The 14,875-nt window shown below is 26.7% G+C and overlaps 2 protein-coding genes and 1 pseudogene across 2 annotated transcripts; 1 reads left to right on the top strand and 2 right to left on the bottom strand.

The window, feature by feature from the left end:
* Positions 1 to 3,321: 3,321 nt before the first annotated feature.
* Positions 3,322 to 4,568, bottom strand: LOC113552399 (annotated as a pseudogene).
* Positions 4,569 to 6,691: 2,123 nt separating this feature from the next.
* On the top strand, positions 6,692 to 11,133 carry LOC113552906 (serine/threonine-protein kinase grp). Its single transcript, XM_026955921.1, has 10 exons — positions 6,692 to 6,921; positions 7,305 to 7,406; positions 7,887 to 8,110; positions 8,170 to 8,234; positions 8,302 to 8,427; positions 8,690 to 8,822; positions 9,596 to 9,799; positions 10,018 to 10,232; positions 10,306 to 10,437; positions 10,503 to 11,133. Exons 2-10 carry the CDS (start codon positions 7,342 to 7,344, stop codon positions 10,710 to 10,712), a joined length of 1,374 nt encoding a protein of 457 aa, XP_026811722.1. The 5' UTR covers positions 6,692 to 6,921; positions 7,305 to 7,341; the 3' UTR covers positions 10,713 to 11,133.
* A 1,544-nt stretch (positions 11,134 to 12,677) lies between these two features.
* LOC113553720 (docking protein 1-like) lies at positions 12,678 to 14,875 on the bottom strand. Its single transcript, XM_026957204.1, has 3 exons — positions 14,503 to 14,875; positions 14,172 to 14,423; positions 12,678 to 13,754 (listed from the first exon to the last, which is right to left on the bottom strand). Exons 1-3 carry the CDS (start codon positions 14,551 to 14,553, stop codon positions 13,269 to 13,271), a joined length of 789 nt encoding a protein of 262 aa, XP_026813005.1. The 5' UTR covers positions 14,554 to 14,875; the 3' UTR covers positions 12,678 to 13,268.

Genomic DNA, 14,875 nt, shown 5'->3' with positions numbered 1-14,875 from the left:
TGTGTGACAAAATATTATTTTAAGTATACTATTATCATACTAATGTTATTATAATATGTCATTTGTAAATTTGTTTGACCAATTTAATGTAATAAAAACTATAATTATAATAGGGAGTATTAAAAACTATTATCACAATCCGTCTATAACTGATGTTATTATCGTTACAGACACCGTAATATCGCAATATTATTATAAACATATAATAAATCTTCTGCAATATGTAGCTGCACAAAAAGTGGTGCATCATACTACGATTTAAATATAGGTAATCTAATCGGATAGAATATTATATTTAAGAGCCAACTTTTATGTTGTATTTTTATTATTGCTATATTATATGAATATTATACGCTACGCACAGCGAAGAAAAAACTATAATTTATTACGAGATGTCCGAAAATGTATTCCCGACAGCGATGTACCTAATTTGCATAACCTAAACGCCGGGTTATCGATGAGGTCAGTTGTATATTGGGTAAATGATTATTATAATATTATTCCAATATTATGCAATTATTTGACAGAAATAAAATTACTTTTGAAAGAAAAAAACTCTCTTATATTTTATATTTGCGTGTGTACTGTATTATTATATGTTTATAATTGAACTTAAAACAAAATTTTCTTGTTCTCATTAATTTTATAAGATCGATTAAACCACAAAAATAAAATCATTTTATGTGACGGATTTTCTCAATTCAGTGTGTTATCTCCAGATCCTTTACTGAAACTCTTCTTGCTGCATACGACCACTGACATACTGTAACTGGTGCACCTGCACTGATGAGGGAGACGACTTGGTTAAGTCAGCCAGAGACGTAGGCGGCCCCGTCAAAGGCCTCCGCATTTCCGAATATCTGGCTTTATCCTTCGTTGCAGAGACCCTTATTGGGCCATCCCCGTCTTTTTCGGCACACGAAAAAAGTCACACGTCATGCGTTTTATTTTTACAGAGACATATATGGAGTTTCTATGTAATCTCGTAATATAAATCGTCCCTTTCATCACTGATAAAATTTTTTATTGAAATTAACCGTTATCTGCGCGCGACAAATCGACCGTTATTAATTTATTATATTTAAACTTCTATGAAATTATTACAATTATGATGATATGAATGTATATAATTACAAAGTACAGTGTAAAAAAAGCTATGGTATTTCTTATTTTAAATGTCCAATATATATACAGTGGAACCTCGATTATTCGGGGTAATGGTGGGGAGGGGGTCACACGGATAAATGAAAACCACGGTTAATCGAGACTTTTTATAATAATGAAATTTTTATTTAATTATAATTAGAAATATATACAATAATGTTATACATCCATAATATTAGTATGTATACAACAAGTTATCAGGGCTTAAAACATGAAGTTATCAGTCTTTGTTTTTTTTTTTTTTTTTGTTTGTAGGTATTAAAATTAAAATTTTTATGAATTTTAAACCACAAAATAATTTGTATATTAATATATATTATTGATATTTTCGTGATTTTGTAAACATTTTAACTTTAAACTGTTTAAAAAAAAAAAAAATTCATAGTTTGAAAATGCTTAGAACGACTGTAATCTGCTGTTAAATTATGAAACGCTTTCATTAGCAATGGGCGTCTCCATTTATTATTGTTTTTCGATGAAAAAGATCGACTGAGTCTTCTAAAATCTTAATAAGCACACTTAAGTAAGTAAATTAATTTTAAAATATATTTACTCAAATATAATAGGTATAATAACTGTAAACTATAATACTAATGCCGAATTACATAAAAAAAAAATTGATTAATTTTATTAGTTCAATCAAATTTAATGGGCCACTAATTCATATTCAACACATTCACTGAGGATGATGCCAAATGGCATCAGCCATCAATTAACACTGTTTGCGTACCTTTTATACTGAATGATGACAGTTGACATAATCTATTTTGATATTATTCACTAAATTTGGTCAGCGTTACAATACAAAACTATTGGTTTTTATTAGCGTCTCCTACAAGTACATATTATTTCACAAATAAGTCATTCTTTAATATTTTTCTAATTTTTTTTTTTTAATTCAAATTTTTTTAGCGCCACAAAAAATACACTCAATATGATACGCCGCTATTTTTAAAGAACATTGGTAAAGGTAGAATATTATTCGGGATCCCTGCACATCTTATAATATAACTTTGATGATTTTATTTGCATATAAATAAGTAAATATTCATAAATCCCTAATGTTGTTTTGTAATGTCGGTCATATGATGATTTACAATTTGCTGCGTTATGACATGCATTAATTAGCTTCTTTTTTTTTATAAAATTTCTCTATGTAAGATAACAATAACAGTAGTAGTAGTATTTTAAAAAATAACAATAATTACAGTTACACATATGTCATATTTTTTAATTTAAAATGTTAAATGCTCTACATTTAATTTGTAGTATTTGTACAATAACATTACAGAAATTGTTATTTTTAATTTATATTTTCTTGTACATAGCTGTCATATGCTTAAATTTTAATATTTATTGATTTTATAATTAATTTATTGAGCTTGGCAATGAAAAATTATTCACTATAGTAATAATAATAATACTAAAGGAAATACAAACTTTTTTATCTTGGTTTGCTATATAAATAATGGGTTATAAACCAACTGTATTATATTTATTTAGTAACTACTACCTATAGTATACATCACTCCAGTTTCGTATTTACGGGGGGGTATGAGGGGATAGATCCCCCCCATTTGTCTTTTTTTACTAAAAGGTTTAATAATGTCATACATATATTACAGTAATACAGAATAAAATTATTAAAAACTCTACATTTTATTATAAAAATTGAAATATCAAGAATTTGGAAATATTATGTTTGATTATGCCCGTAGTCAATACACAACCTACTTCTAAATATGTTTAATGTATATGATTGAAAATAATTCTTATCGTAAATCGTAAAATTCCTGTCAATCGTCATTATTATCAATATTATCCGGCTATTATCATGCTTTTAATAATAAGCGTTTGGTTGCTATTTCAAAATATATTGCAAGGTGAAGGCATGTATGATGTATATATAAATAGGCATTCTAAACAATAATTCCTAATAATTAAATAGAATATAAATAAATAATCAAACTTAAACACTAAAATATGAGTTATTACTTAATTTTATAATATTTATATAGCTGCCTAGCGGCTTTTACCTTCCCGGAGTCTAGGCCCCCGGCCAAGCATTTTGATTTGCATAGCCGCTCAGCTGCTTTATACTTGCACTTCCGTGTTTTACATTTTTGTACACACGTACATGTCGTAGCCCTGACCACCCAAATTAGAACATTTCCGTGCTATCTTACGGAGTGAAATTTTAGTTTGTGGTACATCATCGACTTACAGAAATCTTTCTTTGTAAATCACAAATTGGTTTCTACTGTATAAAGTCGAAAGACAACCTTCCTTAGTCCCAATTTCGTACATATTATTGTTAACTGCAAATATATGATAAATTTATTTTATTATTTTATCTGGAATTTTAATAATACAAGTAAAATGTTTGTAGTCACCCGAAAGAATAACTACAATAATGTTTCTAAAATCACTACGGGCCCTATTGACGTCTGAATCTTAACCGTCACTGACTGGCGTATTTCACCGGAACGGAATCGATTCTCAGAAACGTGCTTCATTTTAATAACTTGAACTTTTAAATTTTTAAACGATTCAGTTCTATTGTCACGAATAGATTTTATTCTTAAAGGTATACCTAAAATAAAACAAATACGTACAGTAATTTTAGTTTTATAATTATTTCTCGACGAAAAACAAGATGAAATAAAAATCTAAAATTAAAATACAAAATTTATTATTATTTTTTAGGCAGGTACCTTCTTTATTTTCGATGCCGTCATATTACTGTTCGATGTAGTGGAAATAGAATTCAAAGCTGTTTCGAAGTCTTCTTCAGTTCTTAAATTATTTATTATATTTATTGGCAGGAGTGTACTTTTTAATCCAATTTTAGCTTTTTACCAAATATAGCCTCGTAAGGTGAACATTTTATTCCGGGATGCAATGAACGGTTTTTCATAAACTGGACATATTTTATTCCCTCACTCCATTTCTTAGTATGGTTATCTTTTAACCAAGTAGCAAGGATATTTTCAATGTCCTGGTTAGCTCGTTCGACTAAACCTTGGCTCTGTGAGTGGCGAGGTTTACTATGAACTAAGTTCTGGCCACATTGCACATATTTAAGTTACAACCTGATTTGCAAATTCTCGACCATTATCTGATTGTAAAATTGACGGTGCTCCAAATGTGAAAATATCTAATAATATGTAAGCAACTTCTTCAGCGCGTCTGTATTTTAATGGTCGAAGTAATACATATTTTGTGAGGTGATCTTGATAAACCAATATAAATTTATACTCGCCATCCGATTGTGCTTGCATATCTATAAAGTCTATCTGACAACGAGAATTCATCTTAGAAGATAGAATTGGCTGTACCACTAACTATTTCTTAGCTGTGCTTACTTTTTTTTGATATGATTCGCAATTATTTAAATATAACATAATTATATCTCTAGTAACAGTTTTATATTTACTATTTACCTCGTGCTCCATTCTATTTCGACCACCGTGACCAATCGATAAATGAACTTCATTTATAATATTAAACAATTCTTCATTATGAACATAATATTTGATTTCATTATTTTCAGATACTGGTACAATTAACTTATTAACATCGGAAACTTTTAACACGTCGTATTTTTTTAAAAGTTTGGAGTCGTTAGGTTCCTTTTTTTTAAATTTTTTTTAATTGAACTATATGTGAAATTAATTGATTGTATTTTAACTTTGTCAAAAATGAATTATTTAAATCTTTTTTGTTTAATAAATTATTTAAATCGGCATTAAATTTGTCTATATTTGAATTTATTATAAGTTAATACGCAATTGAACTGTACTATACAAACGCTTTGCAGTTACTAAAAAGTTAATTTTACGGGAATTAACCCGTATAGGTAAAAGATCTTATCGATTATGGTGTTACGATTTACAATAAACATTATAATCATATATGTGCGACGTCCAGTTAATATGTGGATTGCCCCATTGTAAGAAAACCGATAAGAACAAATGAAAAATCCAAATCTACAAATAATAATCATTGTTTAATCTGGCTCTGATGTATGAAATCGGGACTAAGGAAGGTCGTCTTTCAACTTTATACAGTAGAAACCAATTTATGATTTGCAAAGAATGATTATGCGACTATGCACATCAAAATACCACGGAAGTAGTACTTCAGTACTTGTGAAAATAAGTGATGTAAAAATAAAAAATATTATAGTATAAATATATAGTATTCATTATATTTTAGCAATACTTTTCTTTTAAATATTATATTATCTATATTGCCCAATATACGAAGGCCATTATATACAATGTCCGAGCATGGTATAAAATGATCGGGCATTGTATAAAACGCCCAAATTGTATACTTTGCCCGTAACATATAGATATCCAATGGCAAAACTAATTACAAACAATATATAGGTACAACTGTTTAGGCGTCGCCACACACCGATAAACGCTGTACCGCACAGTTTTAATACTTAGGGTTTCTGATTAATGATTATTGCCGACCAACGCTCACTGCTTGTTTTTCGTGATCGCGATCTAATTACTTACAAAACCGTAAAACAGTTTTTTACAGTCGTCGATGTGCACCATATTAAGTAGGTACAATTCGTATGGTGCTTTACTCGTTTATTGTTACCGTCAATCCCATTACCGTTGCAACACGTTTTTTATAAAAATTAATTATATGTGGTTTTAGATATCCAATTTGGATATAGCTTGTACTTTGGAGAAGTCAAACTTGAAAATTCCCAATACATATTAATCGGTTAAAAACAAACAAAAACGTGAATTCCTTTAAAATTCATAAGAACTTTTCTTTTTATTTAGAATTTTTGAATATGTAATAAAGATTACTCATATGTTTTTCATTATAAAACTGTTTAAAATCTAAAAAACATAAAGACAACAATTTTCAGACTGAACATTTCAGTAACCATTACTCTTTATAGAAATTTCAAGTACAAATCTGGATACATCATAGTTTGAATATGAATTCGGCGCTAAACATTTCAGACCAATGAGAATGTCGTATTTCCCTACGAGTTCTATTCATTGACTTAAAAGTATATAAAGTCAATGGTTTTATTTGATGTGCGGAATGTTAATATGCCCGTGGTCTATTATATATACTATTATAGATACTTTTATGTATCTGTGGAGTCATTCGACAACAAAATTAAGTTGAATAATCCGTGAAATCCGGATATGTCCACCACTAATTTGAACCATAGTACAAGCCGGGGCTTCATTATTTGTTCCGCAAAATATTTTTTCCGATTACTATTTGTTCCACAAACTACTTTTTCCACGTGTGGTACAGATATTTTGCGGGACAAATAATGAAGCCCCATATTAAGGTCTATGATTTGAACCATCCACAGATATATAAAAATATATATAATATCTATTCAGTGCTTGAATCTTTGGACTACTTACAAAGTCTTTGGATTATCGTATATCGATAGTTTATAATTTTCGATTGTAAGAATGACAAAACGACGAAACTAACCTCAAAAATTAAACTTTTAAAAAACAAATGGATTAACGTTAACGGAATTTGCAGTAACAGACAACAGTATTCACTATTTAGTATTTACTTATTATAGTATTTAGTTATTACCTTAATAGTAATTAGTTGTTACCGACCACTGTTTAAATTTTTTTTTTAAACTACAACACTACATTTTAGATTTCGGTTATTGAGTGACATTGTCTAAACCACGTTAACGCGTCGTTCACCAAGAATCCACTATAATTGGGATAATCAATCCAAGTAGTGAGTAATACCATTATTATTCAAAATTCAAATGTATTATTATATAAACAAAAATCATAATGATTTTTCATTATTTTTTCTTGTAAAAATCATATTTACTTACCATACCATACTTATCATGTTTCTTGTATATGTTAATGTGACCATAATTTTTTTTACTCAATGCGAAACACTTGTGTGTATCATTTTTATCCCTGGACTAAAAAAGTAATACATATTTTATACTGTAAAAAACAGTGTACGTTTACAGTATAAAATGTATGTGAATATCAGTGTATGGTATACCTACCAATATAATGTTTTAAGTTGTGACTTTTTTCAAAGCAGGACATTTAAGATATTACTATATTAGATACTATTATACATTATTATTTATTTTCCAGACAATAAAGTAATTCGAAGATTTACTCAAAATTACAAATGAGTTCTGAATTTGTTGAAGGATGGAAAATCGCTCAAACGTTAGGCGAAGGAACATTTGGCGAGTATGTTCTGATTATATTATACTATATCAAAAACATGTATTAAAATTAAAAGTATTGTTTGTCTTGTATTAAAATACAGTGATTCATTGATGTATTTTAATTCGAATAGGGTAGTGAAATTTTATTGATTTTAGTAAAAATAAGTATATCTTACAATAAGACTGGCACTTTATGCTTAGTTTTTCTTTTATTTTGGTTCTAGTTTTTCCAATTTTAATAAATATGTATTTGCTTATTTTTGGCTTTACCTGGATTAAAATTGTATAAGATTCCCAATTCTGTGTTTTTTGAAGTGGAGTATTATTTCTTGGTATTTTATAAATATAAATAGATGAGAAGTAAACTAAATATATTATGATACAATATTTTTCACTTCTACTTCTCTCCATATTTAATAAGATAATTTCTGGTTTTTTTATTAGGTATATTACTACATAAATTAAATTTATTATACCTAATTATTGTATGCATATCTTTTAGAGTAAAACTGTTGATAAACCAAAATACTAATGGCACTGTAGCTATGAAAATAATTGATTTAAAGAATTTTCCTGATGCATTAATGATGGTAAAAAAAGAAGCAGCTATACATTCCCGATTGAAGCATTCAAGTATTATAAAATATTTTGGACATCGTCATAGCAAAGATAATTATTATATATTCTTAGAATATGCATCAGGCGGTGAACTGTTTGATCGAATTGGTAAGTTAATTAGTATTTACCTTTTTTATTTTAGGTAATAATTATTGTTTGTAACATAGAACCAGACATTGGAATGCCTCACTCAGAAGCTAAGAAGTTTTTTAAAGAGTTACTTGATGGAGTTGTATGTTTCCTATTTTTATAACAAAATTTTATCAAAATATATTAATACTATGTATAACATTTTCTAGGAATATTTACATAATAATGGTATTGCTCATAGAGATTTGAAACCAGAAAATTTATTATTGGATGAACATGGGAATTTAAAAATAAGTGATTTTGGATTAGCGACTTTATTTTTATGTGGTGGAAAAGTAGGTATTATTTATTTTATGTATGATTCTTTTAATGTGAGTTAGCTATATAACTAACTAATGTATGAATAAAAAAAAGTAAAATATGTAAGTAATAATTATTATTAATAATGTATCTAATAGAACCAATAGTTAAATGTTCTAGAAAAACAATTTAATTAATTAATTTTCATTTTTAAAGAATCATTCATGATAAAAAAAAAAAATTTTGTTAAACCTACTAAAATAATTTTAACATATTCTACTAATATTGTTTAAATAGAGACGTAAACTTGAAAAAAGATGTGGAACACGGCCTTATTTAGCTCCTGAAGTTCTTTCAGAGTTGCCTTATCAAGCTGAACCTTCTGATATTTGGTCATGTGGTATTATACTAGTTTCTATGCTTGCTGGAGGTAATTATTTTAAATAGACTACTAATAATAATAATAAAAACTGCCTATCAATAATAAAATACTTCTATAATATATTCACTATTAAACTATGGTATTTCATTAATGTGTTATTGTTGATCTCTTTGGTACTTTAGCTGTAGGTATATTTTAAACAGACGCCCTAAAGCTTCTGTACCAAAGTTATTGGCAATTAATGCTGCATCAATATTCTTTATGCTACAATTATTTTGTTTTTAATAGTAATTTTAATTAAAATATTAATAATACAGTGTGTTCTACATAGAACAATAAATCACTCAGATTACCTTACCTCATATTAAAATAGGAGATTTTAAAATATATATATATATATTATAAATTTAGTTTCTACATTTTTTTTTTTTTTTAAACATTAAATAATATCACAAATGTATGTTTGCAAAATACTGAATTAAAAAATATCCTTAAAATATAATATTTTAATATTTATAAAATGTTGTTATTCTCTGTTATTACTTAAAACCCAAGGTATAATTATTTGTATTACATCTTAATCTAGAGCACGCTGTAATTTGAAATATGATTATATAAATTCTACTCATCTATTTTTATAAAAATAATTATTACAATTACAATATTAAAAAAATATATTTAAAATTTAGGTATGAGTGTAATAGAATTCTTTATATTTTAGTTATTTGTCCAAAATTAAATTAAATTAATGTAATATTGCGCATACACTTAAAAATGTAACATCAAAATAAATCATGAACTTGGTTTGATTATGATTTTAGAGTTACCTTGGGAAATGCCATCGGCTGATGATGAAGATTATAAATTATGGAAGACTACTGATTATGCTAATCATTCACCATGGTGCAAATTAGATACCTTGGCATTGTCACTTGTAAGAAAAATATTAATACCCACGCCATCTAAAAGATATGATATATCCAAAATTCAATCTCATCATTGGTTCATTAAGTCAAAAACAAGCGGTATATTTTTATTTTACTAAGTTAATATCTTAAAACAGAATCTAATACACATTCAGGTACCAAGTGATTTCTGAGTATATAAACAAACATCAGTAATCTCTAGGTATCTTATCTCTGTGTTAGAATAATTATTATTTATTTTCAATAGTATTTTTAAATAAAATAAAAACATCCATCAATATTATTAATAGTAATGCAATACTGTGATATTTATTTAGATAACAAGAAAGTGGGCATTTCTGTTTTATCCGATAGAGGATTTGATGATGCTCGTCCTTGTTATTCTCAACCTGCTCCTGCAGCTGTTCCATTTTCTATATCCATTCCACCTAATGAATCTGATATACATTCATTTACCCAGCCTACTCAGGTTGAAGATTTGTTGCTGTCATCGCAAATTCAGACATCACAAACAGTATCAACTACATTAAACGTAATTATATTATTTAAAATACAAAAAAAAAATTATTTATATTAATGTTCATACTCTTAATGTTATTGTTTAGAATTCTATTCAGAAATTAGTCAAAAGAATGACGAGATTTATCGTTTGTTTATCATCTGACGAAGCATTGGCTACTTTATCACAGTTTCTCGATGATTTAGGTTATACGTGTAAAATCAATACATCTGGTTTGGTAAGTTATACCTATTAAAATAGATTTTGAAATTTATAGAAATAAAGTATGTCATTTAACTCTAGGTTACAATCACCACTGCTGATCAGCGTTTAGTGTTTAAATCAAATGTGATTCCAATGAACCATCAGACACTCATGGACTTCAGACTTTCAAGGGGTTGTGGTTTAGAATTTAAAAGACATTTCGTTGCAATTAAAAATGCAATGTCAAAATTGATATCCAAAGGTCCAATGATGTGGCCAGTCGCTATGGCTACCAATACAGTGCCATAAGCTATAAATATATGTGTACCATATTTAATTTAATATAGAAAATAATCAAGACTGATGTATTAAAGATAAATTATTAATTTATGTTATTTTGTATAAAGTAGATTAATCTATGTAAAAGTACTTTGTTTAAAACGAACGTGTATGTAAGAACCTAGATTTATATTTTGTCAATTTTATATTTTATATAGAATGCTACTGTGATTAATTATGCTAATTAACTACAATGCATCAGAATGTAACGACATACCATGGTATTGTGTGTGTTCAACTAATATTTTATTTATTTTATAACCGACTAGGCGATAGCCTTAAAAAATAATTAGATTCTATTCAATTTGAAATTTTATTTTATTTTATACATTAGATTATGAACAATTGTCACAACAAAATTTAGTTACAACTGTGATTATATCATACAACTTTGTACTTATAAATTATTTTTTTTTTGTGCAATTTTTTCAAACATTTATAGAATTCGAAATTAATAAAATTTTTAATTATTATACTTGAAATAATTGTTTGTTTCAATTTATATTTTTTGTATATTAATTGCAATACATTCTGTGTATTAAGGTTGAATGAAGTATAAAAAAAAAATACATTGCATTGTTGTGATTGTAAAATAAATTCAAAACAACATTTCAATAGATGGTATTATTTTTTAATAAGAATAAAAACAGTATTCAGTTGATTTGTTGAAAAGATAATTGAAATCTGTACATTGACTGCAATATAATGTAAATAAATTTAAACCAGTGCCCTTGATTCTAGAACTAACTGATAAATAAATCAAATGACAAGTTGAAACCAAAAGTAAGAAGCCATAACACTAGGTTGCATATTCTCAACAAAATAATTGAGTAAGTTATCATGCAATGTAACCAAAGTCAGTGTATGAGTTTACTACTATTTTGTTAAATTTATTTTATAATACTTTGCTGAAATAGTTTTGCAATAACTCCGTGTCAGCCTACTGTAAGACCATTTATGGTCAAAACAAAATTTACTAGAACCATAAATAGATATAATAAACATGAATTATTCAATTTTCAATTAAAAATGACAATTAAACTAAATTATAATCCAAATCTTGAATATTTACTGTTTAATAATAATTTTTTGATCAGACTATAATTAGATATAAATTTGCCATTGATTAAAATTGTACAGAAGGTTTCTAATGAGAATGAAATAGGAAAAAAACGATCAGGATTTATAATTTATAAAGTTTTATTGTTTTAATATGGTAATTATTTAGTCCAATAAAAAAAAAATTAAATGGTTTAAATTCTGTGAAACAAAAATGATTATGGTTCACAGACAAACAATTTATTTAATTGTCCTTGTAATAATATTTACAAGAGATTAGTAACTATAAGTATAGCAGTGCATTAGTTCCATTGACTAATTAAAGTCTACACAATTGATAAGAATACCAATTATTTATAAATTTAAAAAAACAAGTTAACATGTCAAATATATATATATGTGTGGATTATAAATATTTGATTTATAAAAAATTAAAAAATAAATACTTTTAACAAATATGAACTACAAGTACTGATTACTATGAGTTATAAATTTATAATACAATCATAGTTCCTAATTATAATATTTTATAATCATCTCTTATACATCTATAATAATCAATAACAACTAATATATTATTATTATTATTATATGGTATTTAATCATGAGAAATGACTAATCTACCAAATCAAGTTTTTTTTTTTTAATTACACAATCAATCTCTTAATTATATCATGTGAATATGTGATAACAATAATTCTATGGTATTAATTGTGTATTTTAAAACCTACATTTTTTATAAATTATTATTTGATGTATTTGAACTATTCAAATTGTTTTCTTATTACAAATTAAATTGGTTATTTAGGTTAACCTACCCATTTTATTTAGTATAAAATATTATACGTTTTTGATTTTAAAATTTTATTGTAATATAATATATATTGTATTGGTAAAAATACTAATAATAAACAATGTTTTAACAAAGAAAATTATTCAGTCTGAACAACCTTAAGGAATGCGTATGGCACAAAATAATTGTATAAGACATAATGTTAAAATTTGTACAAATTATTTGGCAAATCAGGTTACAATGAACAGATCTTAGACTACTATAATAACATAACAGTAATTATTCTGAGTGTTTAACAATATATATATAAATATGAGTAACCTAAAAAAAGATCTGTGTTGAAAACACATCACATTAGCTTTGGCATGATTATTAAATAAATATATTTGTAAATATTAACAACTGATAATGTTGTTAGGAATTATTGTATTCCTTATGGTTTTAAAATAACCTTTAAATATATCTAATCTTTATTTATCTTAACAAAACTAAATACTAATTTTGTTCTAGATATATCTCTCCAAAATAAGCAGGAAGAAAAATAATTTAACACGAATCAAGAACTATACTTAAACAAACAACAAAAATTAAAGATTATCATAAATATTCTGGTGTCACAAATCTGGTTGGATATATTTATAATTGGTCTCCAAATTGTGTTGATTCTAATAATATTAAGGATTGCTCATTGTAGAATCATGTCTAGTTTTCCTAATTCCAGCATCATCATTACCCCTAAGCATTTTCTGACTTAAATGCATTGTTTGATTGAAATCTATTGCTGTATAACTCGGTATATCTGTAGGGGAAGTAGGCAATGATTCACTCTTCCGTTTGGGTGTGCAAACAGCTATTTCAACTTCAGTATAAGTGGGAGTATCTTTAGGTAACTCAAAAGGATCATTAAATAAATCATTGTCATCTTCTTCATTGTCATTCAGCATGTTCATGTAAGAACTTCTTGGTAAAAATGCAGTGTCCGGGTCCAGCATGAGATCTGGAGGTTGGATGATGTTGTTTGACTCACTATTAAATCTAAGCCCATTGAAACTAAATTCATCATAAACTTTTTCAATAGTATGTGTACTTGTACATGATTGACCGGAATAATTACGTACTTCAGAAGCAATATCTTTAACTATATCTGCTCCACTGTCAATCTAAAATACATAACTTTTACTTAATTTAAAGAAACAGATTGATATAACATATGTACATTTTGATTTCTAAGACATTGTGCTAATGTAATGAGCAGTGCCATTTAATAGATTTTTAAATCTTAAACTTAAATTTTTGTCTAAACCCTTTAACCTCATTATTCACTTTTATATTAAATACATTAATTTATATAATACATCAACTTATTAATCACAAGTCATAACAAATTAAAATCTATCAACCTTATACAAATCTAATTTATGTTTATTTCATTCGGTTTTTTTATAAATTATTTATATTTACTCAGTGCACTTAAATGTATTTTTTCTTAATTTTTTTTTTTTTTGATTGTTAAAATGTAAATCAGTAATAGTTTATGTAACCTAATTAAAATTATACTAAATACTTTTAAATTATACCTGTAATTTTTCTTTGACAGCATTAAAAATATTTTTTGCGTCTTTACTTCTGAATGCAAATATGCCTTGGCCAAAAGGAGATGAGCGACCAGCTTCAAAGCAAAACATGAAATCTTCATAACCATAGCGTCTAATTGTGCTTAAAGGCCAAATAATAGGCGGTTCACCACTTTTATGCAATATCAGATTGCAAGTGGCAACTTCCATTTGTCCATGGTATTTCTCTTTACCATTGTCATCTATATTTATAACCTGTAATCATTAGGTTAGGTTAGAAATTTATATTTTAAATCCGTAAATAATTATTAAAAATTTATTTTTCTGTACTTACTTTGAAGAAAAAAGGTGGTAAAGTTTTTCTGCTGCTGTAAACACAGCCCATTGTAGCAATCACATAGCTTGGGTAACACAAATTTTAAACTAAACCTTTTAGGTTACGACTTACGAGTTTATTATTAATTGGAAAAAAGAAGAACGAAAAAAATAATTAACAGACAATTAGCGAATTGTTGCTTGTTGGGAGTTAACTGCAGTGAACAGTGAGCACTAGAGCGTAGTTTAATCTTTAATCTATGATGTAGACCTCTAGATTACTAAAGCAGAACTTATTAATTATAGTTTAATTAAGGCTCTCTCTCTCTATATATAGAGCCCTAGTTTAATAATAATTATTTACAAGCTAAAGTGGTCTAGATTGCAGACGG

This window comes from Rhopalosiphum maidis, chromosome 2 (genome assembly GCF_003676215.2).
Source record: "Rhopalosiphum maidis isolate BTI-1 chromosome 2, ASM367621v3, whole genome shotgun sequence".
NCBI classification, from domain to species: domain Eukaryota; kingdom Metazoa; phylum Arthropoda; class Insecta; order Hemiptera; family Aphididae; genus Rhopalosiphum; species Rhopalosiphum maidis.
This window is presented reverse-complemented; position numbering and strand designations above follow the sequence as displayed.

What these genes read in the sequence shown, in the direction of transcription:
- LOC113552906 (XM_026955921.1), top strand. Translation starts at nt 7,342, where the DNA reads ATGAGTTCTGAATTTGTTGAAGGATGGAAAATCGCTCAAACGTTAGGC. An exon ending in GGCGAAGGAACATTTGGCGA is followed by an intron (nt 7,407 to 7,886) that starts GTATGTTCTGAT and finishes CATATCTTTTAG; the next exon opens with AGTAAAACTGTTGATAAACC. An exon ending in AAATCAATACATCTGGTTTG is followed by an intron (nt 10,438 to 10,502) that starts GTAAGTTATACC and finishes ATTTAACTCTAG; the next exon opens with GTTACAATCACCACTGCTGA.
- LOC113553720 (XM_026957204.1), bottom strand. Translation starts at nt 14,553, where the DNA reads ATGGGCTGTGTTTACAGCAGCAGAAAAACTTTACCACCTTTTTTCTTC. An exon ending in TACCACCTTTTTTCTTCAAA is followed by an intron (nt 14,424 to 14,502) that starts GTAAGTACAGAA and finishes TAATGATTACAG; the next exon opens with GTTATAAATATAGATGACAA. An exon ending in CTGTCAAAGAAAAATTACAG is followed by an intron (nt 13,755 to 14,171) that starts GTATAATTTAAA and finishes TATGTATTTTAG; the next exon opens with ATTGACAGTGGAGCAGATAT.